The sequence below is a fragment of the Molothrus ater genome, chromosome 7 (genome assembly GCF_012460135.2).
Source record: "Molothrus ater isolate BHLD 08-10-18 breed brown headed cowbird chromosome 7, BPBGC_Mater_1.1, whole genome shotgun sequence".
In the NCBI taxonomy this organism is placed as follows: Eukaryota; Metazoa; Chordata; class Aves; order Passeriformes; family Icteridae; genus Molothrus; species Molothrus ater.
This window is the reverse complement of record NC_050484.2, coordinates 4872429-4898709: the sequence shown is the minus strand read 5'-3', so window position 1 is coordinate 4898709 and position 26281 is coordinate 4872429. Positions and strand designations below refer to the sequence as shown.

At 42.2% G+C, this 26281-nt stretch overlaps 1 protein-coding gene across 11 annotated transcripts in view; it reads left to right on the top strand.

Moving 5' to 3' along the window:
• UNC80 (unc-80 homolog, NALCN channel complex subunit) overlaps positions 1 to 26281 on the top strand; it is a 126324-nt gene that overhangs the window by 47619 nt on the left and 52424 nt on the right. For 5 of the 11 annotated variants that reach the window (XM_054515404.1, XM_054515399.1, XM_054515403.1 and 2 more), the window contains exons 23-34: positions 721 to 933; positions 4299 to 4470; positions 6008 to 6141; positions 8814 to 8979; positions 12365 to 12568; positions 14085 to 14185; positions 16782 to 16979; positions 19049 to 19156; positions 19841 to 19979; positions 23589 to 23770; positions 24133 to 24264; positions 24788 to 24974. In XM_054515404.1, coding sequence (XP_054371379.1) covers positions 721 to 933; positions 4299 to 4470; positions 6008 to 6141; positions 8814 to 8979; positions 12365 to 12568; positions 14085 to 14185; positions 16782 to 16979; positions 19049 to 19156; positions 19841 to 19979; positions 23589 to 23770; positions 24133 to 24264; positions 24788 to 24974 — 1936 coding nt within the window. The remainder of the gene's footprint in view (positions 1 to 720; positions 934 to 4298; positions 4471 to 6007; positions 6142 to 8813; positions 8980 to 12364; positions 12569 to 14084; positions 14186 to 16781; positions 16980 to 19048; positions 19157 to 19840; positions 19980 to 23588; positions 23771 to 24132; positions 24265 to 24787; positions 24975 to 26281) is intronic. The other 6 variants (XM_036387283.2, XM_036387282.2, XM_054515402.1 and 3 more) reach the window with 3 other exon arrangements.

Here is a 26281-nt window from a genome sequence, read left to right as displayed (position 1 = left end):
CAAAACTCAGCTTCCTGTGCTGAATTGCCTGACACTTGCTAAGGCGATTGAAATTTGGCCTGTAAAATTTTGTTGACTTACACCAGAGTAATATATTTCTGTCTCCATGGATATTAATGATAACCCCCAAACAGTGCTTTTCCTAGTTTTAACAAGCCTTCCTTTATGCTCTCATCCCCATAATTCAGAAGCAGAACCTAAAGTGGCAGATGCTAGGATTTGTGTGGCCATAGTGTCATTTGTTCCTGCAATATTTGCAGCCTCAGTAGCAAAGGTGGAACTAAAACTTGACTTTTTTGTGCAGTAACAGTGCCATGGGGTCATTTGTTCCTGCAGTATTTGCAGCCTCAGTAGCAAAGGTGGAACTAAAACTTGACTTGTTTGTACAGTGACAGTGCTAGATGCACGCTTCTGCTTTTGCAGTTAGGTGGTTCCTGAAGGAGAGCATTACAGAGGGGTATAATGTTCTTTTTAAGTTTATATTGTGTTTCTTTCTGCCCCTCTAGTGGACTGAGCAAGACTGCTCAGTGTTTGTGAGCTCAAGAGGTGAGATGATGCAGAGAGACTCTGGTGTCACCTTTTTATGGAGACACTGCTCATACTGTGTGACTCCTTGGCAAGCTTGCCGAGCAATTTTTAAAGCACAGAATACTCTAATATTCAGAGAGCTTCTCCAATGTGTGTTTTGCTTCTAAGGTGATTCTTTTGCAAACGTTTCAGGAAGCTCCTGTGGTGGCACGAGCAGCCCTGTTCCTCGAGTGCGCGCGCTTTGTGCACCGCTGCAATCGCGGCAACTGGCCCGAGTGGATGAAGGGCCACCACGTCAACATCACTAAGAAAGGGCTGTCCCGTGGTCGTTCTCCCATTGTGGGCAACAAAAGGAACCAGAAGCTGCAGTGGAATGCAGCCAAGCTCTTCTACCAGTGGGGAGATGTAAGTGTTTGCTTCTCTTCTGCTTCCATTAAAAAATATGGCAAAATATGAAGGTGATTGGATCCTATACAGGATTTTAGTCCTTGTAGGATGGGGATTCAGAAGCCTTCCTTCCAACCTGCACTTCACAGCCTGCTAGGATCCCCCTTCTCCTAATGGAAGTGACTTTGCTAGGACATGTTCTCCCCAAGGATCTGTTTGGCCCGTTCTCCTTTTTCCAGCACTTGTTGTATGTGAATGGCTAAGGAAGAAGGAAGATGTGGGCTGTGATACTACTTTCTATTTTTCTTACTTCCAAATATATTTAGCCTAGGGCTCCTTGAACTAGGTGTGGTGCTGTATATTTAGTAATGGGTTTCTCTTTGCTGTACTTAATTCAGTTTCTCTTTGCACCCATACAGACTGTTAGCACTTATAATTCTTTGGCAAGGAATTCTACATAGCTACTATGAGTCATGTAAAGAATTGTCTGTTTTTGTCTGGCACTTGAATCCTTCAAGTTTTATTTGATTGTGATCTCTTACCATGCAGGAAGGAGGCAATTGCCTTATCTGGCCCTGGGAATGCCATTTGTAATTTCCCTGTAAAGCCCCCGGGATATAATTGCTGAACATCTGACATGTATACAGGTCATTTCTCACAACTCAAAATAGTGGGAGAAGTTCCTTTGACTGGTATCAGATGTCTTTCTGGAAGTGAGCTTTGTGCTTCTCATCTCTTCTAAAATTCAGTGGTTTTTATAATGAGCACCATCCCCCCCAGAAAAAGACATAAAATCCAATGCTTATGGAAATTTAAAAATCATGTTCTGCCTTGCTGACTTGAATTCTTGTAGGTTAAACCAACATGTGCTTCTCAGTGGAGCACATTGCAGGGAACCTCAAAATAAAGCTGCCCATATCAATACATTCCCACCACAGCACAGCCCAGGGGGAGAATCCAACTTGGGTCTTAGAAGCTGAGCTTAGTGTCTTTGCAGATATCCTTCTTCCATTCCTAAAGCCAACTCAGAAAATGCTACCTGGTCACCATACTCTGTTAAAGTCTCAAGCACAGGAGATATCTTAATAACAGCACAAATACCAAAGTTCCTTGATAAAGTACATAGGGTGAAGATATTTCCTTCTATATTCCATGAAGTCACTGCCTTAGCCTGACTCCTTTGAGAACTCCTGTTAAGTGGAGAGCATAGGATTACATGGTCATTGAATTTTTGCATGCTTTCAGAGAGCCAGAACTACCCATCTCTATTTGTAGATGCTATGCTTCTAGACATTCCCTTTTCTCAGATTCTAAAAAAAATGAAAACAAGAAAGACAGTAACTGTTGGAAGCCAGTTAGATTCCCCCTCAGTCATCATTTTTAGTAACTGATATACCTGACCTGGAAAAAGTCCAGGAAGGCTTTCTTTTCATAATGTCAAAAGTACTGCCATGTGATTCAAGGTCATAAGAAAGGAGCCAGGGGAATCTGATCATAGGCAATTTAGCATAAATGTCTTCCCCTTGGCTTTACTGCATCATAAGACTCATCTGGATGCATTCTCCATTCTAAAACTAGTGTGTGTTTGCTGCTCCTCAGGAACATTTCAGAAGGGAAAAGCCTTGCATTTACTAACTGTAAGGCAGGATAAGATCTGGGGAGAAGTTTTAGAGTGCATTTTTTTTTCCTTTTCCTGCAAGGTGTCTTGCTGTTCACTTATATCTCTGATTCTTCTCACTGAAGGCCAGAAGAATTTATTTACCCCCAGCATCCCTAAAAACCATCAGAGAATCACAGTGGTGAGCTCTTTCCACAGGAGGTGAGACTTGGACTGCCCATGGCAGGGATGAACCTTTTGAATCAAAAGACCCAACTTGTTCTGCTGTCTTTTGAAATAATACAATGTTAAATCTATTCTGATTAGGTTAGTCTGCCACTTCCTTTGACTGCTTCTTTTAAGAGGACTTTTGGTTTTGCTTCTCTGTTTGCTAGAAAACTGAAAATACAGAAAACACATGTCAGGAATTCAGTGCTCATTAAATGGAAAGCTGTGGGATTATGTCTTACTGCTTTAACATTAGGATGGGCTACACAGCATAAATACTACGTGATAAATTACTGTTTCGTGAACAGGCATGCAGAACATTTCTTCCTTTAAATGCAGAAATTTCTTCCTTGAAATGCCTGAAATATGAAAGGCAAAAGCTTGAGACATGTGCAGCTCCTTTAGCAATGTACTGGCTCAGAGACAGCTGAGATTGACACCTATTTGTGTCAGCATGCAAACCACAACAGTATCACCTCATTCTCTCTAGGAAGCAGAGTCTACCCTTCCCCTGTTGCTGGGTTTCAGAGGAAGTGTTTAATAGCAAGAATAAGTGACCATTTATGTATTTCTGGTCACTTCAGCCATGTGCTGGCATGACTATCAGTTCTGACTTGCAAAATATTTAGAAAACCTCCTTAGTATCTTTGTCTAAAGCTATCCCATACTCAAATGAATAGTGCTGATGAAAAGTCTATAATTTAAAACATCTCTTCCCTCACAAAGTGAAGATCTCACAGGATGCAATTTCACATACTTATCTGTGCTCATGTACATGCAGCAACGAAAATCAAGACAGTTCTTGAGAGCTCTCAAGTGTCCTAGCAGGAAAGCAATCTCCTTGCTAACACACCCTTACCTGGAACTTGCTGACAACACCACGAGGGCTATTGACATGCTGATAGTGATGCTGGCAAACAGCCATGATAAACAATCTGTTTAATCAATCAGTTTAAACAATCAATTGCTGGAGAATGCAGGATGGAAATCTGACTGACTCTGCTCTTTCCATGGATCCTCTGTACACCATTATGCTTGCACCTTCCCAGCTCCTCTAAGCATACTTTCAGCTCATTTTGGGGAATTGCATTGTTTCTCCTTTGAAGATGGAAGCAGGCTTTCCCTTGGGAATTTAACTGTCCTGTGGAGGATAGAAGGACTGTTACTGGTTTCCTAATTCACAGCGTGTTTCCTTTAGCAGAAGACCTACATTCTCAGTGGAAAGACATAGCAAAAATCTGGAATAAATATATCAAAGAAACAAAGAAAAGTGGAAGAAATTAATACTTCACAATGACCTAATCTCCTTCTGCCTGTTATGTGCCAGTTTGGAGTGGTTTATTGTTTAACTAAATTTACTGAAACTTTTCATCCTGAAATTTTGCCATCTTGACACTTGGCAAATTTATGTTGACAAAAAGGGGGAAGTAATTGATAGGTTCGATACTAATTTGCCTTCTGTCATCCCTTTCTCCCCTTCAAACAGTAAAAATAAACCCAGGGCATTGTGGTTGGGCTGAAATCCTCACCTGCTGTGCTTGTCTTTGTCCATCTGCAGGCCATCGGTGTCCGCCTCAACGAGCTGTGCCACGCTGAGAGTGAGAGCCCTGCCAACCTGCTTGGCCTCATCTATGATGAGGAGACCAAGAGGCGCCTGAGAAAGGAGGATGAGGAGGAAGACTTTTTAGATGACAGTAAGGAGACTCCCTTTACTACAAGAACCCCTGCTTGTAAGAACCTCTGCTTTAGGAGCACTTATTATTTTTTTCTCTTTTCATTTTCTTGCCACCCAGCTGTATTTCCCAGTCCCTCACTTTCCCCCCAGCTTCCTCCCCTGTTCTTTTTATGCCTGGGTGTAGAACGTGACAGATGTAACAGTACTGAAAGACTTGGATGGGAAAGGGAAGGGGAAACCAGGCAGTGAGCTGCAATTCCTGCACACAGAAACTGCAGCTGTAAGCAGGGTCATAATTTGTTTCTTGAGCCTTGCTGTCACCTGAGTGTCAAAAGTGGTTCAGGCTCCATTCCTCACAGTTACTTCTGCCAAAATATTTATATAAGATCAGCCATTTTTCAGTTTCTGAACATTGAAGGGTCAACTCAGCTGATGTGAATTGGCACAGCTCTGCTAAAGACTTTTAAATATTGACTTCAGTGTAGTGCCTGATTTTCAGGCAGAAATGAAAAAAAAAAGTATTATTAAAAATCTGTATAACAACAAGATGGTGAAACCACATACATTTGTGCCTTGTGTACGTAAGTGTGGAAGAGCTGTGTCAGATCACTGATTCTGAATGTCTGTATAGGCATGCAAGTTATAGCAAACCCTGTGAACCAAAATAAATTGTCAAAACACATCCTGTTGTAGCTGAAGGTGGTAACAAACATGATGTGCTCTTTAGACCATTTGTGTATGCATGTGTGCTGCAGTTTACTGGTGCTTGTCTGCCTGTACTGTTGTTCCCAGTTGGATGTAGTGTTTTATCTTCTGCTTTCTCTTCCCATGGTTCTGAATTTGTTTTTAGCACTGAATAAAGGCCCACTTTGGGCAGCGATGTAGCACACGGATTGCTTGCACAATTACAGAAGCTTGACTTCAAAGGAAGCTACCTTTTCTAGTTATCAGGGTAGTAATTAATAATAACGGGAATAAATATCTCTTTAACAGCTAGTCATAACTCCATTTATTTAAGATAATTTTCTATATTTGAAAATTTCTGTATTTTCCAAAACTTCAAAATATTTGACTGAATGCAAAACTGAAAAGTAAAAGAAGGGTATCTACTTAACCTGTATTAGCCTTAAATGACATGTGTAGAAAATGTCACAAACTTGTGGTTAGTTTAGTAGGTACTTCAGCATAACATACTATAATGTTATCAATGTAAATAATCATGGGAATATCAATGTAGACAATATCAATGTAATGCAGTCTAATATAATAAATAATACAATATAATATATAATTAATAGAATATATAACATAATACAATACAATATATAATTAATATAATATATAATGTAATATAACATAATATGATATAATCAACTTAACATAAATATTAGTATTATTTCACATGCTGGTAAATACATGGTTTGCCATTTGATTGATTCTGTTTCTTTTAGTAGGAAAGATGGCACAGAAGTGTGGGGTTTCCTGTTTTTCAGCACAGCTTGCATCGTGCACCATGTGTGACAATGTCCATCACCTCTTGGCTCCAGATCTCGCATTAATCCCTTGCTCATGACAAAAATATTCTTTCCTAGGCACTGTGAATCCTACCAAATGTTGTTGTCCCTTTGCACTAAAAATGGCAGCCTGTCAGCTTCTCCTGGAGATAACCACGTTCCTGAGAGAGACCTTTCCCTACATGCCCAGACCACGCACTGAGCCTCTTGTGGTAAGTGGGCCACACACACTGGAGAGGGATTTGCCTACAGAATCCCAAATTCCAGGCTCTGAGGAGAGGTAGAGTGGGGTAAAAACTCCAGTGGATCTCTGCAGGGAGAAAGGAGCCATTGTGTGGTGAATAGAAGATGGTCAGGGTACATGAAATGGGTTGGTTAAGAAGGTAAGGCCATGGAAGCACAACATGTGCTGCTGAAAGTTAAAGAAAGTTTCCAAAGGGAAAAGAGGGATTGAGAAAAAAAGACTGGGGGACTTGGGAAGTGTGGGAGATAGACTATAGGAAGTGACAAGCTGAAATGCTCACTTGCTGTTTAGAAGTGGTCAGGGATTGGAACAGGACATTTGGGGGAAGGGAACAGAATGGTTTGCAGGGAATTTGCCAGAGCTTTAAAGCTGCAGATTGGTTTGGGTCAGACCCAGAGAATTGCAGGGAGAATGGGAAGAAAGGAAAGAGATGGGGACAAAGAAGCAAAGAAAGAAAAAAAAAAACTCCATGAGACTCAGAGGCAAATCCTGGCATAAACAGTAAACTAAGAAACTGGTTAGCTGACACTAACCTGTGTCACCTGTGGATAGCAGAACACATGAAAACTGATTTTCAGTGATTAATTCTTGTGTGGATTTTCTTATGTCTAATACTGTGGTTTAACATTACCTTTAGCCTGTTGTTTCAAAAAACACACATGCACAGAGTCATCTGTTGACAAGTTGTGAGAAACAACTGCTCACTTTGAAAATTTAAAAAGGCTTATTAAACCTTGAGAAAAATACAACAAAAGGACTACATAAGGAAAAATTCTCAGTGCTGGGAACTGCCCTATGGGAAGAACAAGGGACATCTAAACTACAATAACTATACATCACTAAAACTTTTCTTAAATATTCACACAATAGTCATCCCTTAATTGCAAGAGCCAACCATCTCATTATCCATCTATAACAAAGTTGAGTTGACTGTGACCCTCAGCTTCAGAGGTGGTTAACATAGAATGAGATTAGAATTGAATGGCTGACATAGGTTCAGCTTTTAAGACAAATTTCTTTAAGAAACCAGGATAAAAATTATAAAGAAAAAAAGAGAAGTTAAATCTCCATGAAGGATTTAGCCCTCCTATCCTGGCTTTTGTTAATGACAGATCAAATTTTAGTCATGGCAATTATGCTTGACAGGCTGATTTATCTAGATAGCATTGTAATTAGGTTCTGAAAAGGGTTCCAAAGGCTGTAGATGACCTCTGATGAAGTGGCTCAGCCCCAAGGTATGCAAGAAGGACAATTTTAAAAAGCAATAAATTCAGCAAAATCCTCCTTAAATGCACTGGTGATATTACAGCATAATTAATGACTGCATCCACAAGCAGGATAATACCATGGTTTAGAATTCATGTCATTAAGTAGTTAGGCTTGGAACTAAGAATATGTTGAATAATGAACAAAAATCAGTGCTTTTATGTGAGCTAGAAGTGCAACTGGTTAATCACTTTCTAGACTTGTGTATGGGAGACAAGGAAGAGTAATTATTCTGTGAGCTATAGGTGAAAGAAACTTCAAGGGCACATTATGTTAAGAGTGTAAGAAAAAATGGCCATGGAGTGCTGCTTCTAACTATGTACAGAGGGGAAAAAAGAGGTAACAATAATCCAGATTAAAATATTAATTCTGTATTTTTGGAGTGATGCTTCCTTTCCAAGAAGATCAGGTACATAATGTTGTGATCCATATAGCTGGAGTTTCAGGAGAGCAGATCTCACTTGCACGGATGTTTGTAGGCATACCTGTTCCATAGATAGGAGCACAGCCTTGGAAGCCTTGAAGAACTGAAACATTTGCCACTGAACTAGTTATGGTGAGCTAGTTTAAGTAACAATAGAGCAGGCAGACTTGCCAAGGCTGTGGACTGAGTGAGGTCCTGTGTGTGGGTCCTGACTGAAGTTTCACCCAAAGCCTTTTACTGATCGTGGAGCAGATACAAGCTCATTTTGCTCACAGCTGGAGCCATTCCAAACCCACCTGGTTGTATTCTTGTGTCACCTGCTCTGAGTGACCTTGATTTGAGAGGGGGAGTGGACCAGATGATCTTCAGAGGTCCCTTCCAATCCTAATAATTCAGTGGTTAGTAACTCTTCCATCCTGGCAGGTGGCTCAGCCTGCTGCAAGGCCAAAGAGCAGGTGGCTTAGGTGTGATTAAAATAAACCCCATCTGAAGCAGTTCTTCCTGAAGAGCTGGGGCTGTTTAGCCTGGAGAAAAGGAGACTCAGAGGTGACCTTATCACTCTCTGCAACTCCCTGAAAAGTGGCTGTGGTCAGGTGGGGTTGGGCTCTTTCTCCAGACAGCACTGACAGAATGAGAGGACACAGCCTTAAGCTGCACCAAGGGAAATATAGGTTGGCTATTAGGAAAAAGTTTTTTAAAAAGCAAGAGTGATAAAGTTCTGGAATGGCCTGCCCCTGGAGGTGGTGGAGTCACCATCCCTGGGTGTGTTTAAAAAAAGCCTGGATGTGGCACTGGATGCCAGGGTTAATTGAGGTGTTGGGGCATGGGTTGGACTCCTGATCTTTAAGGTCTCTTCCAACCCAGCGATTCAGTGAATTCTGTGAAGCTTCTCTGGTTGCAGTGGGAGCTCATACTGCTGGCACATCTGTGTGGTCTCCATTCTGCTGCAGGACCTGGAGAGCTGCAGGCTGCGGCTGGATCCTGAGATGGACCGACACAGGTATGAGAGAAAGATCAGCTTTGCTGGGGTTCTGGATGAAAATGAAGATTCAAAGGACTCCCTGCACAGCAGCAGCCACACCCTCAAGTCTGAGGCTGGCTTCGAGGAGAAAAAAGGTTTGTCAGAACAATAAGGCTTTTGTACTCTCAGGGCTTGTGAAGTGGCGCTTGATTTTGTGTTTTCATTTGCATAGACTGTGTTAAAAAGCAGGCAGCCATGGAGTCACGTGGCTTTAAATCATTTCTGAGACGCTTTTGCCTTCAGGGTTCAATATAATGAATGTGAGAAGCAAAGATGTTAAATTTTATAAAAGAGTGCTATGACTGAAATCGATTGAAAGCTTTGCACAACTGCTAAAAAGGAGCAAACCTTGTTTGAAACTGCCTCTAAGTGGGATGCTGAGAGAAGAAGCATCACTATTTGATTCACTGTAAAAATAAAGATCAAAAGTGGTGTTTGTTTTTTTTCTGATCACAGTTTTTAACTTTGGGGAGATCACAGATAGAAGGGAAGATTGGTATTTTTTCCATGGAAAATCTGTACGGGTTTGGAAGTCATGGCATCACAACAAATTAGTGTGATTGGCCTCTTGAATTCTTTGCTACCACATGAAAAATACACTGTGTGGCTTTTGATGGCTAGCAGATTGATGTTACCAACATCCTCTATACTGTACAAGCAGACTTCAAGCTCACTGTGTTTGCTGAGAGTAGCAGATCGTTTCCATTTTTGAGCCATCTCATGCAAGACTCACATTCTATCTGATGGTACAAGTGTTGCAATACAATATAGTCATTGTGTGTATTTGCAATTAGAGACTAAACTGCCAGATAACTCTAGATCACCCTCTAACAGGTTTCCTAGAACTATTTACATTCTGTCTCATAGTAGTAATTCACAGGTGCAGGGATTTGAATGATAACTTTGATGATTGCTTGAAAAGGATAAATGTTTAATGATTGTTTCACACCAGTGAGGTCTGTGGCTGGTTTTCCTCTAAGAACTGTCATGTCTGTTAATGATTTGGAGGAGCTTTTACTGACTTCTGCAGGCTTTGGATAAAGTTTGTGTTGTCTTCAGCGGTGACCTTGCCATAATTACTGGAGAAAATACTAGAAATGCTTCCAAGACTTGTGTGGTGTAAAACTTACCCCAAAATTGTGTGTCTGGTGAGCCAGTTCCTTCACCTAGGAAAGGTGAGCTGGATAAATTGATGCTCAACCTCATTTTGTCTACTCTTGCTATATTGGCAGCCCAGAAAAATACACAGCCTTATGGTCTGACTGATAGTCTTAAGATGTGTGGGATAAGATGTCTCTTTGCCTGTTTAGATGAGAAGAAGTTTAGGTTGGGGTTGGGTTTTTATTTTTTTTTTTGAGGATACCTTCAAGCAGGCAGTCCTGCTGGAAATTGCTGGTGGAAAGTCTCTAACTATCTTCTTTTTCTTAGAGACAATGCTGACTTAGCTTTTCCTTTGCATGTTACTGTACTACAGGTGTGATGTATTTTTTGCAAAGATAGTATTGACTTTCTGCACCCTTTTCCCCATTAAACTACATTTTCCTGCAGCTTTATTTGAGTTTTCTTTCCATTTTCCCTTTTCCCTAAGCTGTCATGTAGTTTTCCTTTACTAAAGCTGCCTCGTTACTGCATTTTAGGCGTGGGGAAAGTGACTATGATAGGAAAGTTGAATCCTAATATACCTTATCAAAAATGTAATTCCAGTATTTTAGAAGCTTAATAAATGCAAGGTAATGTTATATTTTAAAATTACAATAATTATGTTCTTCTCTTTGGCCACAGCATATTCTTCTGGGAATCCACCTGGGCCAAACACTGCAGATGCAGAGGCATCTTTCATAATCTACACTTTCCTAGATAAGAAACCATTGTTGTGTGAATGTAACTAAGTTTTGCTTGCCTGCAGTGAGGGGTTTCTTTATCTCAAACTCTTTGATGAGTACTAATCTTTTTCCCTTCGTTTTTCTGGAGTGTTAAAAACTTTGCTCTCATTGCTCCCCCCAGGCATGGCTTAGCAGCTCCCCAAAAGCCACGGGTTTACTGTATAGAATCTGCTCCAGGTAGGTCTGAAATGCAGACACCACAGCTAGGTAGATGCAGGCTCTCAGATGATCACATGTACTCTTTGGGTGCCAGAATGGGATTCTGCAGACCTCACGAAATGCAGTTACATGTGCTGAAGCAGTTTGGGATTCGTGGAGCTGATGTGAACATTGTTCAAGCAGTAGTGATTGCTGAGGAACTTAGCATGGTCACTTGGAGGGAGATTGTTTGATCACCCAGCAGAGGTTTGCCAACTGGTTTGTGAGGACTGAGGGGTAGCTCCCAAAATATCCAGCTGCCTTTGACCAGAATGCTAGCCACTGGAAATGGGAGTGAGAATTCCGTTCTGGAGGAGCTGGGGGAAATCTCAGGAGTAAAGGTGTGTTTGCTTTATCCTGAAGCCAAAATACAATTCCATTTAAATGTTCTGCTTACCCATAGCATCCAAAAAGCTCTGTGCTGTTGGTTCCTAACCACACACCAAAGGTAATTGATCACACGTGGCCTTGCCTGGTTAGATCTGCAGTAAAATGACTGAGTGTTGCAACATTTGGACTGACATACTGCCATGTACTGCCTTTGAACTAGGAGGAGAATGAAAGTGCAAACAGTTGGTGCTTTAAACATTGAACCATTCCATGTCTGTGCTCATCAAAAATGCAGAGTGTCAGTGGATGTTGTTAATGCCTGAAAGCTGCTGATTTGTCTGAAGGAGAAGATCTACGTGCTTCTGTTTCCTCTAAAGCATTCTAATGATGAAGAGTAACATGCAGAGACACGGACTTATGCAAACCTCACTTCAAAGAAGCCTTGAGTGCTAGCCTCTGGAGCAGACTCCCCTCTTGTATAAATAAATAATTGATCCTACTGCAGAGCTCAGGGAGGTTTACACAGCCCAGGCCCGTGGGAAAATAGGTTTGTCCAAGGTGCCTTGCTCATGCTTGGGATTCAGCCAGCTATCCATAGCAAGAGGTGATGCTGCACTAATGTAAACTCCAAGGACTGGCAAAGAAAATGCAATTCACATCCATTGGGCAGATCCTGCTTCCTGGCAGGAATTGATTCAGTTTGGTGTGAATTGTAGGATTTTCTTGTCCACACTTTGGGTTTCTGTTAGCGCAGATGACTCTGCTTGCTGGTGGTTGAACAAGGGCTAATTCCAAATACAGACAAGGCCTGAGGTGGTGTACCAGATCTCCAGGATTTGAGGTGTTGACCACATTTTTGTGAAGCATCTTAAACTCCCCGATTGATCGAGCTGCATTGGCGTTGGCTTTGGAGGGAGCCTCTGACCCCACTCTGATTCCTTGGCAGAAGACGCTGCAAATACAGGCTGGCAGCAAAGGGCTGGGAGGGCGGGGAGGGCCAGCATCTATTTCTTTTTCAAATGGGGAAAAATTAAGGGGAAAAAAGTCCTCTTTTATTCTTTCAATACAGTTCCCAGCAGGAAGATCAGGATAGGAGGCTCCCGCTTGCTCCAGATTAAAGGAACCCGCAGTTTCCGGGTGAAGAAGGGGGGTTCCCTTTCCAGCATTCGCCGGGCCGGCAGCCTAAAGAGCACCAAGTTATCACGGCAGGACTCAGAGTCTGAGAATGAGGAGCTGCAGCTGTCCCACAGCAGGGACACTGTCACTGATATAGGTAACTTAGATGAGTGGGTGGAAAGGGAGGGGACACTAGGAAGGACCTTAAACTCTTGATGTGATCCCAGCAGAGCTAGATATGACTAGAGATCCCCACCTCTGCAGGCTAGGAAAAATGTAGAGTTCTCTTCAGGGGCTGCCTGGGCCAGGGCCTGGGAGGAGCACGGTACAAATCCTGGGTGCAGTGTCAGCTCCACGCACAGATTGTCAGTTCAGAACTGTGTTAAAGCATGAGCTCTTAGAATGCTGGCCTGCCAGCTGAACGCTTGCTGTCTGTAGGGGAGCACATGCACCTGTGCACATGCACATACACACACACCCTTAAATCACAGGATATCATGAATACATGAGGTGATATGTATATATGATATTTTATTGTCCATAGCAACAGATTGGCTATATGTGTGTATATATTTATATATAAACACATATATATTTAGGCATGTACTTCATATTCTGTGTCAGATATGATGTCATAAGCATGTCTGGTGACATGTAAAACATGTATTCATATATGCAGAACATAACATTCACATGCTGCATACTATATTTCTACATACTGGCATATAGATCTATTTTTGTGGTTTGCAGCTGCTTTCCTCAGTATTTAAAAGATGGATGTCTGTACATTTATCTTATGGAAACAAGATGTGCATCCTACTCTGTGAAATCTCCATCACAGTTGAATTAAAGGGCTTCCCTTCACTATTGGTGTTAACCAAAAGCTGTGGATCCATTTGGAGCTGGAATAATCTCCCAAGTTTAATGGTCATTTTTATGTTGCCCAAAAGATGCTTCAGTAGGAGAACATGGAGAGTGAGATTGTCAATTCTGTAAACTTTGATGAGTCACAGTTCACTTAAAGAAGAGAAAAAGGGTAAACTAAAAGTAATTTCCAGCCAAGCCCTAATATCATTAGTATTACTTTTATAGGAGGCCCTTAGGGTATGAAGTGGTTAGGAGACACCCAGGGGTCAGTGAAATTCTCAGGGAAATCTCTCCCTTGGCTGAGTTCTGAAGTGTTTTAGTGTTCTAGTATCAGGATTTTTTTCCCCTTTCATCCCCATGACATTAGCAGTTTCTATGGGCAATTAGCAGGGACTTTTCCTGTTGGCATTTCCGGTTGGATGCCACTTCTGGTTGGATTTTTGTTGACGTTTTTAACCACAGAGCCCAGTCAATGCAGATCACTAAACCAACCATTTGCAGCATCTGAATGGTGCAAAGAATTTGTTTATGATGGTTTTGGATTATCCATTTCCCTTCCATTAAAGGAAAAAAAAATAAAATGGAGAGACAATGACAAGATGGGTCAAGTCCAAATAGTTCTTGTAGGTGTCAAGCCAGCACAGGACTGGGGAGGGATGTTCAGATGCAGTCTTTCCAGTGTGACATATTCTGTGTACTCTCATCTGTTCCCACAAGGCTGGCCTGGCTTACAAGTGCTGTCCCTAGTCTTAAAGCACATAGGGAGCAGTAAAAACAACAACCTTTTGGGTGTTTTTCTTTTGAAGAAGGGAGCCCTTGGAGCGCGAGCGAGCCCAGCATTGAACCCGAGGTACTGAGCAGCACGGGCATGGAGGAGAACTATCACCGGAATATGTCCTGGCTGCACGTAAGTACAAGCTGCCAGAAGTGCTCCCAAGGATGGCATTTTCAACTAAAAACACCTTTGTCTGGCAAAAACCAGATCACAGTTTGTGCTTTTCCCATATAGCGTAAAGTGTAAGCAAGCTGCGACCTTTGGAAATTGTGTGTTTGCCATTTCTAAAATGTAATTAAACCTCCTTCTCTCTAGTTCATATATTTGATTTGTTTTCTCCTTAGGTGTGCAGGGACAGCCATACTGCCCCAGCTGAAAAATACATTAGCTCAGTACATTATCTCCAGCATGGCCAGTAGTGTGTGTTTCAGAGAGAGCAACAGAATGCGCTGCAGTGTGAGCTGGGCTTCTGGGAAGTGGCATTTCAGAAGCTGCTCGTGTAAGCCAACAGAGCCTTGTGTAGTCTTGACTCTGATCAGCAGCATTCAGGGAGTGCAACAGTGCAGGTGTGGTTTGGTCATGCAGGGTCTAAGTCATCCCTCTGGGCAATCTCTGTGCCTTAGACTTAAATCTCTGTGATTTAGACTTGCCAGAAGTCATTTGGGCAAGTCTGCATTGCTGTGCCATGATTGATGGTGTCCTGTGTGAGCACAGACACCCTTTGACTTTTGAGTTGCCTTTGGGAATGACAGCTTGATATCTGACTTAATATCTTCATTTTTCAATACTGACTTGATGTCTTCATTTTTTCCCCAGGTATTTCACCTAGGCTGCTCTCAGCTGCCCCATTCCTATGGGGTGTGGGCAAAAATAGGCTTAATCTAATAGTTTGATGTCAGAAAAAGTTTTTGATAGTTTTCTTTTTCAGATGAGTCTGGCAGGGCAGGGAACTTCAATGCCATGTCTTCCAATCTAGTACCTCAATCTCTGGACCAGCCTGCTTTCTTTAGTACTTTAATGCTCTTGGTAATGGTTATACCTCATTTGGAAATTCCAGTGTACTAAACTGAGTGTGTTAGACATATGTGTATGTATTAGATGCTGTATCAGTAGTGGATAAGGGAATTTCCCTGGTTAGCAGCTTAAAATACACCATGGTGCCCTTGCTCAGTGTGGGAGGCTGCTTTCACATGAACTCATGAATTCTGAAAGAAGGTTGAGATGTTTGTCTCACTTTACATAGGATTAGCTTGCATAGGGGAAAGGTAAATTTGAAAAATCACCTGATACAGTTAATGACACACAAATACTTAATATTACATGACAATGCTATTGTTTTTTCCATTTGTTAGAAAGAAGGTGTGGGTAGATGGTCACTAAAACTACAGGCAAAACAAAAGCCTACTTTACTGAGTTGCCACAAGCAAACAACTCCAAAGGATCACTGGTTCCAATTGCTGCTATGAATGCACCAACGTTTCCTTTAGCTGTCCTTTAGGGAGCCTGGTGTCCTCACTCTGTGTCAGTGTACATTACAGCAACTTATAAGAGTGGACCAGAGGCTGGTAGAAGCTCTACAGTGCTGCTGTATAATTTGCACATTGATACAAATATTGAGGTATTCTTGATTGGCCCCAAAATTTTAGGAGGCCAGAACAAGGAGGCAAACACAGGAATCCCACAAACATTACACAGATTTGTTTTAGGTTAAGCTCCTGTCATTTTTAGAAGCTTCAGTATTTTAAGGTTGAGAATGATGTGGCAGCCTGGAGAGAGAGCCATCAGACTGCTGCTGCACAGACATAGACACAGTGGATGGAAAATGGGGATAGATTCCTTCTGTAGTTCTGGGTAATTCTGCACTGGATTGTAGGGGGAACACAAAGATTCATAAAGGCCTTTTAAGACCTACAGTGTGAATGGCTTGGAGATGCCTGTGTGTTTTCCTCAGTGGTAATAAGAGGTTGGGTTTGTGTGTAACGTGAAGATTAATGTACAAAGAACTGCTGGGATGAGCTTTGCTCCTCTGGCAAGAAACCATCTGAGTTACACCAGAGAGTGGTCACTCAAGTGTAGACTTGCCAGAGCAATCTTTAATGAAGTAGCTTAGGGACTAATACCAGTGTTTCTGCAGCAGAGCAGGGCTCAGAATAGCTAAATTCCAAAATATTTACCTGATTTCTAGGAAAGTTTTACTACTCCTTGCTGCCATATGGCAACACTAATAGAAATAGCAACTGAGCCAGCTACCATAGAGCTGGGCTGGATGGATCTGCCCAATGACATGCAGAGCAGCTGACACAGCCTATTTCTACCTGAGAGCATACTGAGATATTTCCCTCTGCACCCCTTGAAGGAAACTAACCCCAAGCATGGTGGGTTTGCAGCTTTAATAACAATTGGACAGTTGATGGTTTCCAGTCCAAGCTCTCATCTCAGAGTGGTGATAAAATATCTTTTCTGCAAACTGAGAGGATGCTGTTTTCCTCACCCTTAACCTTGCCACCAGCCAAATATATGCATCTATAGCAGCTCTGTTCCTTTTCTTTGTTGGCACTAATATTTCTTTAGCCATGCCCAGCTAGTTTGCAAGCCTCTTGTCAGTATGAAGGCTGTGTTGAGCTTCACACCTCCCTAGCTAGGCTGAGGAAAAGCTGGCTTGACTGTCCCAGTCCCTGCCTGTGTAGCTCCATTTTCTTTAGGTAACTATTTATGCTTTAATTTCCAGGTTATGATCCTGTTGTGCAACCAGCAAAGTTTCATCTGCACACACATTGACTACTGTCACCCCCACTGCTACCTCCACCACAGCCGCTCCTGTGCTCGCCTTGTCCGCGCCATCAAACTGCTCTATGGGGACACTGTGGACTCCCTGAGGGAAAACAGCACTCTGAACAACGTGGCAAGAGGCAAAAAGCAGAAAGAAGTGAGTAAATGGAAAAAGCAGAATGTTTTAGGGTTGGTCCAGACACATCACGTTGCCTTTGAAAACTGCGTGATGTACTCATACAGTTCTTTCATGACAAAATGAATACAGGTTTTTCTAAGCTTGGCTTTGCTGTAAAAAACCCCTGAATGCTGAATTAAGTCATTCAGGATTATGTAAGGAATGTCATCTGTATTGACTGGGATGAATCTTAGTTGCTGATAAGGTCATTTCAAAAGCTTACAACCTGACTTCAATTTTAATGCTATTTTCTGGCCTCTACTTACTACCCTGTGGATTCTGTCTCTCTTTGTTCATGTTTTTTCTTGTCTGTTAGTAAGAATCACTCTTGAAATTCTTGTAAAATCTTATATAGTTTCTTTCTTTTAGGTCTGAGCTCTCAGCTGTTCCAAGAATTGTACACATTAATCTTTAATGTTTGTCTCCTTTTAATGACCATTTCAGCAGGGTATTCAGACAACTTTGTGCCTTTTTATATGTAAAAGTGTACTTTTAACTTTCCTGAAAGCAGAAATGTATTTCCACTGAAGTGCCTACCCAGGCACCAACTGAATTGTGCTAACAGTTAAACCACAGCAGAAACAGACTACAGTTATCCTGAATAATTGTAATGGCAGAGCCATTCAACTGCTTTGCAGTAACACTGAAAACAAAAGTGTTCACGGAACTGTCATGAAGCTTTCAGCTGGGTAAACAGGCTGGAAGTGGCATATGAAGGGGAAGAATTCATTATGTTTCTTCATCAACCGGGAGATTGTTTATTTCCTGTCAAGTTAGAAAATTGAGGGAAGTTTTCCTGGAATAAAGCACAGAGCAGGTGAAACAGAAGCTAATATTTCTGCTTTCCTAAAACTGTAAACCTCACATTTTTCCTCTAGCACAAAAAAGCAAGAGTTGTTTAGAAAGAGAGGCAGCTATTTCCTCTGCAGAAGGCAGGCAAGAGATGAGTAGCTGGTATGTTTCATGAAAGGTAGCAAAAGAACTGTGCATTTCTGTGGCTCGTTTCATCCCTAACTCTGAATTGCAAGAGATGTGCATTTCATCAGACATCAAACCATCAAAGCATTTAAGAAACAGCAGCAAGAAAGAATTGGAGAGGTAGGGAAGTCTCCTACAAAGACGTGCAGGGCCTTTGCACAGTCCTCTCTTCCAGAGAGCAATTGACAATCTTTGCTTTTTTTCATAGTCCAAGAAGGACATGGAAGTGTGTCCAGAGAAGGGAATGGAGATGAGGAAGGGGCTGGAGCACCAGGAGTAGCTGAGGGAGTTGGGGGAACTCAGCCTGGAGAAAAGGAGGCTCAAGGGGAGTTCCTCAGTCTCCACAACTCTCTGACAGGAGGGTGCAGCAAGGTGGATGTTGAGCTTTGCTCCAAAAAATAAGGGACGTGACTGAGAGGAAATGGCCTCAGGGCCATTTCAGTTGTACCAGGAGACGTTCAGATTGAATATTACAAAAAACTTCTTCTCTGAATGGCTTGTCCAGCCCTGGCACAGGCTGCCCAGTGAGGCGGTGGAGTCACCATCCCTGGAGGACTTAAAAAAAAGCAAGGATGTGGCACTTGGGGACATGATTTAGTGGTGGACTTGGCAGCATTAGACTACTGGTTTGACTCAATGATTTTAGAGGTCTTTTCCCACATCAATGATTCTATGATTGCATGAGAGGAATAATTCTGTACACTGAACACTTCCATTGGTAATTTTTTAGCGAGAAGCTGCAGGACTTTTTGCCTCTAACCTACTTAACTAAATACATGAGTGTGCCACCAGTGAAGATTACGCAGAGAACATTCACATTGTTCATTTGGTTTACTGTCTCCTACCTTAAGATTTTATTAGGAAAAGCATTGTTAAAAATAGAAGAAAATTGGATGAAATGTGTTGTCTCACTGATCCTGGGCCTGTTGCCAGCAAAGAAGAAGGCTTTGTGCTACAGCTCTGGTACTAGATGGTTTCTAGTATATGGAAATTCCTCTTGTACATAATCACCTTTTCCACATTTTGAGAAATATAAAAGTGAACTCCACTTTGTTTTTATTTCCTTCCAGTGCTCAGACAAGTCATGCTTGAGAACTCCTTCTCTTAAAAAGAGAGTGATCGATATCAACTTGGAAGGGAAGAAGGACTCTGGAATGCTAAAATACATCAGGAATCAGGTACTGATTAGGCCATATGCTAGTTAGGGAGGCAGATAGATAGGTGCCAGGTTAAAATGCAACAAGAGGGAAAATATATATGGATCTACAAGCCCATGCGAAGAACTGTTCCTGAATATCCATCAGTTCAGCCCTACATCTTTTCCCAATCTGAGTAATACTAAATTTAAACCTCTTAGGGAAACATGGTCAAAGAATCCTTTAAATATTTACCATTAAATCAGTCTGTATCTCTGGCTTTCCATAGTGACATATGCACCAGAGCTGAGGATACAAAAAACCAAAGAATTCACAGATATGTTTAACTGCAGCCTGTCAGTTTACAGTGTCTGTTTTCTTTCTACTTACTTGTTCAAAGTTCCTGAAGAAGCAACAGCCTGTTCTTAGTGAGAGATTAATGGACCTGTATTGCTGGTTGTGCACCACTTTGGGAGAGTTTGGCTTTCCTTCTGTCCTCTTTTTTGGTGTTTTGGTGATGTGAGAGACAAGCAAAAGACTTTAGTTGGAAACACTGCCCTTTTAGTATAGGCTGAAGGCCATGTCCCATCTATGGAGCATTTTCTGAAATGGATGAACCTAGAAGTTATTGGTGGGTAATTTGCAGACCAAACCCAGGGTAAAATCACTGAGTGTGTTCCTGTGGATAATTTGGTCAGCCCTAAGGCATGGCTTGGTTTGTTGCAGGTGATGAGCCTGTCCCCTGCCCCTCTGTCGCTGCTGATCAAGGCAGCTCCCATCCTCACCGAGGAGATGTACGGGGACATCCAGCCAGCAGCCTGGGAGCTCCTGCTCAGCGTGGATGAGCACATGGCTGGGGCAGCAGGTGAGACAACCACACCACTCAGGGTGGCTGCTGTGGCTGCACAACTCACAGCACTTGGCAGTTCTGTAGTGGAGGAATTTGAATGGCACCAGGTGTTTCTTGGTTTTCATAGACCTTTGTGTGCTCTGAGGAAAAGAGGTGGTCAGAAGGATCAGGAGGGCACTCTCTCTGAGGCCCTGCATGTGGTGCATGTTTGGAGAATATTAAAATTAGTATCTGTATTCAATTGGGTTTGTAGGCAGATGAAACACAGTGATTCAGTCTGTCCAGAGTCTACTGAAGCATTCTGTGTGTTGCCTCATGGAAATGTTAGTACTGATGCCTTGTGAAGGCTGACCTGGAACAGAGGCTGGATGGAGTTAAAAAATAAAGTAGGGATTTATTAAAAGGCCTCAATGGATCTACCTTGGGCAGCACAAGAGCCCAGCCAGGGCCACACCCAAGATGAACCAAAATGGTCACAAACTGGACACCTGGTCACGGGGTCTCTCACTTTTATAAGTTCTGGTCCATTTCCATATTGGAGTTAATTGTCCAATTACAGCTCCAGCCCATGAAGTCCCATCCTTCTTGTTTTTCTCTCTTCAGTCCATGTTATTCGTGCTCTTGGGCCTGAGAGTTGGATCATTTGTCCTTGGTCCCCAGCTAGAGAAGGAATTGTTGTCTCCCTGCTCTGTGCAGAGAGCTCAGCATGCCCTAACATGAAGCTCAGACCTACATAGTAAAGCAGCATAGAATCTGAAAAATATAAAAGCTAAAACCTAAAGTATCAGTACTAATTGAGAGCCCATACCAAAACTGACACAGGGAATGACAGTCATATCTCCTGTCAGGCTGAAAGGAAAATTCCCATGTTGCTTGGAGACAGCAGCATTGCTCATTAAGTACTGTTATTGTATGGTATTATCTAAATTTTCCATTTCCACTTGGTTTTAAAGTACAGAGATGATTGCTGATGACACATAGTTGAGAGGTATCTTTAAGACAGATGATTAGGACATCATATACCTGTGAAAGTAGTACTTGGAAATTCTGCACCTGGGATGAAATTTATTACAATAAAATATAAAATCATATATGTTGTTGCAAAGTAGTAATAAGAATGTTTCTGCTATGAGCTTGGATCTTCTCCCACGGAAATTATCTAGGTTCAGAGTTTATTGCTTGGCCAAAAGATGACTGACCTAATGACCAGCTGTGAAAAAATAAACAGGATGTGTCAGAAGAAGTATTTCCTTAGCAATTCAAAGTATTAATGCTACTGTAAAGCATGATGTACAATTACCTGGAACACAGCACTTAAATGCACAGTTTTGGTCCCTGAAGTGAGATATTTATGTGTAACAGATGCTGTTAGGACAGCAGGAAGAATGAAGAGCCTATATGATATATAGGATATTCATTTAATGGATTCAGATGAAGAAGTAATCTGCCTGATGCAGTACTCCTTTCCCTGCTTCAAGTCCCTTTCTGAGGGAATAATTTTGGATACTTTTTAAACTTTATGATCTTAGAGGTCCTTTTAAGCCTTAATGATTCTGTGATTCTAATAAAAAATTTGCATGGGCTACAGGGAATGGGATGAGGAGTGCAATCTGGCTGCTGCTCCAAAGCAGCCTCTGAAATACATCTTCCTTCTTCTCCCTTTCCTGCAGGGAGGATTAAAATCCATTTGAGGGTCTGTAGTAGCTTTTTTTGGTAGCAGGTGAATACAGCCCAAGCATAAATTGCATTTATTGAGGTCAAATCCTGAAAACCCCAGTGTTGCTATAGAGAAACTGGATAAAAAAAGAAGATGGGTTAAAAGAATGCCTTGTTCGTGTATTACAGCACCATCTGCTGACCTCTCCCAAGGCTCTCTTTCTGTTCTTGGTTGCTTCAGAATGAACTCACCCTTTTACAAGTGTCCTTCTAAGACTTGTTATAGTTTGAGAAGATCAGAGAGCAGAAGGAACTCTCTGGAGGTCCCCACAGATTTTCAGCAGCACCAGGAGCCCAGGCAGTCAGAGAGTAGCCTTGTCGTCCTGTCCTCCCACAAACACTGCTCTGGGGCCTGGCACCTGCTGAATAAGCATTGAAGGAAACATTTGGCAAATGTCTTCTTGCTACTGTGGAGGAGCAGCCACCAAATCTAGAGAAATTGTCTTCAGTGCTCTGCAGTGAGCTGCTGGTCAAGGAAGCCATGGATTCTCTGACACCTCTGAGCTCCCACAGAAACAGGAATCCCTCTGCTTCTGCCTCCTGCAGTGCCCCTCAGACACCATCTGCATTCACTGGCCTCTATCAGTCTGTACTTTCATTAATGTCTCTTGATATATATTCAAATATGATCCATTGAAGCAACTATTACAAATAGAGATGGGAGCTTAGATAAGTCCCTGCCTTTTGCCCAGGCCTCTGGCAGCAGGCAATAGCTTTGTAGGGCTGGCCAGCAAAACCCACTCTCACTCTCAAGTTCTTTAATAATGGCTGATTTGCTTCATTATAGAATAAATTATTTATTTAATAGACACAAACTAAAGAGAGATAATATTTTAAACAGACTATTTGCTACACAGGAATAAAACAAAAAGAACTACTAGTAGAGAACATACAGTGTACAATAGAGGTACCTATATTACAGCTAGGAAAGAAACAGTACAGCTTAAACTCCAATGTACTTACCACCTAACTGGTAATGGGGTAAGCATGGCATCTCTCCTTTCAATTCCCAGGGAAAGTATCTGTGGAGTCACATCTGACCTTGCAGGAGAAGATCCCCTGTGCGCTTCATGGAGTGTGTAGGAAATTCTGTCTCTGTCGAAATTTGTGTAGCTTTTATAAATTGTAAAGCTGTCTCTCAGTCAGGAATTTGTAGCTTATTTCCTCCATCTTGTTTCACGCTCAGTTGTTTATTTGGAGTTGCACTCCTGGTACCAGGGATAACTCTGCTTGACCTTTGTCTGGCCTGAGTCACCTCAATTCTTCATGGAGGGGTGGGGAAGGATGTCCAGAGCTGTTCACCAGGTGGTGGACAGGCCAGATAAACTTTTCTGTGGTATTGGGGAGTGTCCTGCCTCAGCTACCCTCATGCTGTTTTGCATGGTCCTTTGTCTTGGAGACAGACTGGGATCATTGCATGGAGCCCAAACTGAAATAAAATCTGTTTTTTCCCATGAAAATATCCGGGTGACTTCTACTGGGACTCTGTCTCCTGTTCCAGAGCTTCTGCTAAAGGCAGAGTTTCTGTTAAATCAGCCTTGATTAATCAACACAGAAATCACTTGGAAGTGGAGCCTTTGAAAGCCAAACTCAATTAGTCCCTTTACTTCAAGAGATGTTCTTATTTTGAACAAGTCATGGTTGAGAAGATCAAAGATGTACTCTATTTCAAAAAGCAGGTTTTCCAGAAGAATTTGCAAGCTTCAGCTGTAATGCTGCGTGGCTCCAAAAGGTGGAATCACACGTGCTTGGTTTCATGAAGCAATACAGTTTTTTCTAGGCCTGGTAGATTGGTGATCCTGTTTATGGGGTTTCTTTTGGTGTGGGTTTGTACACCAGCAGTTTTTCCTTGCCAAATATAAACACATTATTGAGAAACACAGGTGATCAGATATTGTCTCCCTGCAGCTGCCATGTTCCTGCTGTGTGCTGTGAAAGTACCAGAGGCTGTTTCTGACATGCTGATGTCCGAATTCCATCACCCAGAAACAGTGCAAAGACTGAATGCCATCCTTAAATTTCACACACTCTGGAGGTTCAGATATCAAGTGTGGCCAAGGATGGAAGAGGGAGCACAGCAGATCTTCAAGGTAGATAAGACACATGAAGCTTAATGATGACATTTACAGCTTGCCTTGTGGGATAGATGTGTAATGACAGACTGCCATGAAATTTCCTGAAACTCTGTTTAGGGAAAAAAGATTGTATAACTCTGACGAGTGGGGGAGACGATATGGAGAAGTCCTGTTAAAAATAGGAAGAATAAAATGGGGACTCAGGTCAGGAAATATGAGAGAAGATGAGTGTCATACATGTTGCTACAGTCCAGTGAGATACAGAGGTGGGAAAAATTGGCAGAGTTAATTTATGCCTTGGGTACTTGTGTTCATGTTTGATTAACAATACTGACAATAGTTTGCTGTAACACAATGTCTTTCATGGTTTTGTTTAGATTCCTCCTCCAAGTATAAACTTCACTCTGCCTTCTCCTGTGCTGGGGATGCCATCTGTGCCAATGTTTGACCCTCCCTGGGTCCCTCAGTGCAGTGGGAGTGTGCAGGATCCTATAAATGAAGATCAGTCGGTAAGCAGACATCCTGAGAGTAAGAACTGCTTCTTCTCTGGAGAGATGTGTGGTAAATTAAGCCAAAAGATGTGGATTAACCTCTGAGATTCTTTCCCAGCTGGGAAAAATCTAGTGTAGTCATGTAGGACACAGAATTTTCTACATGGGCATCAAGCTTTTCTGTTTGTTCACTGAGGTACTGCACTGCACCTCATATCCCTGTGAGAGACACTGACTTAGATCTTGGGAGCACACAGCTGCTCTCTCTCCAAGAGAAGATTTTTTTCTCTAGAACTGCCTGAGAGACAATTTAGTCTGCACTGGTTCCTATGGTGTCTCCTGGGAGGAGTTTGCACCAAAGCTTATTGTAGGTTTATTTCCAATAATTCTCCTGGGGAATCTCTGTTCAGCTGGCACTAGTCTGATTTTTATTTAGAAACTGAGCTGCTGAACATCACTGAGGTGAAGCCTTTGTCAGAAAATCTGTGTGCACCTTACCTAACAGCTTCAGGCTTTGTTTCTTCTCTCTTGCTCCCAACAGAAGTCGTTTTCTGCCCGAGCTGTGTCCCGTTCCCATCAGCGAGCGGAGCATATCCTGAAGAACCTGCAGCAGGAGGAAGAGAAGAAGCGCCTGGGCAGGGAAGCCAGTCTCATCACTGCCATCCCCATCACTCAGGAGGCCTGCTACGAGCCATCCTGTACACCAAGCTCTGAGCAGGAAGAAGAAGGTGTGCTCTGGGACCAGGAACTGCATTCCAGCAACCTGAGACCATTTCCCACAAACATAGAGCACTGCTTAGGGCAGTGATGTCCAGGAAAATTGATTTTCAGTGTTGGGAAGGTCTCAACCACATCCAGTTGTTGAAGAGTCCAAGTCATTGAGAAAAAGTGTGTTTGAAAACTATGGAGCACTGCTTAGGGGAGTGATGTCCAGGAAAATTGATTTTTAGTGTTGGGAAGGTCTCAACCCACATCCAGTTGTTGATGAGTCCAAGTCATTGAGAAAAAGTGTATTTGAAAATTAGTACAAAAAAAGGGACAAACTCTTGGATATATTGAGTTCTTACTGGGTGATAAAGACACTGACTCCATCTGCCCCAACTTCAGTGGAACTTGACAGCATTTAACATCCCAAAACTCCCAGTTTATTGCAGGATTTAACAGAAGAGAATATGCAACACTAGGAATGAAATCCATCTTTCCTAACTTTAACTCTTTAATAATTAAAGGGTGGGAGGAATTGCTCTTTGGCTGTATCTGTCTTAAGAAACAGAACTTAGGATATACTGAATTGCCCCTGGGGTTTTCTACCTTTGTGGTGAATATTGGGGGAGCCCAGGTGACCAGATCAAGCTCAGTACCAAACTTCGAGTCAGCCAAAGTTGCATGGCACGAGTCACAATAAGCTCAGTCTGTGGGTGAGGGGTTTTACTGGCCCAGGCTAACAGAGCACAAAGACTTCATTAAAGGCATTCCAAGGTATGGGCCATTAGGTGAGCAGAGAGTAGATGAGATCTAAGCTTACACTGGAAAATCTGTGAGCAGAAATCCTAGTTCCTAAGAAAAACTGAGCACCAGCAACAATGATGGCTAACAGGGAGTGGATGAAAAGGTTTTTTCAGGGGCTTTTCCAGGGTTTTTTCCTGTGTTCTTCCAGAGGTTTCAGTTTTTTCCAGGTTTTTTCCAGAGTGTTTTTTCTGGGGTTTATAGGGGTTTTTTTCCCAGGGGATTTTCCAGAGGTTTTCCCCAGGGTTTTTCCCAGTGTTTTTCCAAGATTTTCCCACGATTATTCCAGGGGTTTTTCCAATGTTTTTCTAGGGCTTTTTCTAGGGTTTTTTTAGGGTTTTTTGAAGGCCTTTTCCAGAGGTTTTTCCAGGGGTTTTTCCTGTGTTCTTCCCAGAGGTTTTTCCAGGATTTTTCCAGAGTTTTTTTCCTAGGGTTTAATGGATTTTTCCAGGGTTTTTTTCAGGGCTTTCCCAGGGATTTTCAGGGTTTTCTCTCTTAAAATGTGATGCACCAGAGCACTGAACACTCT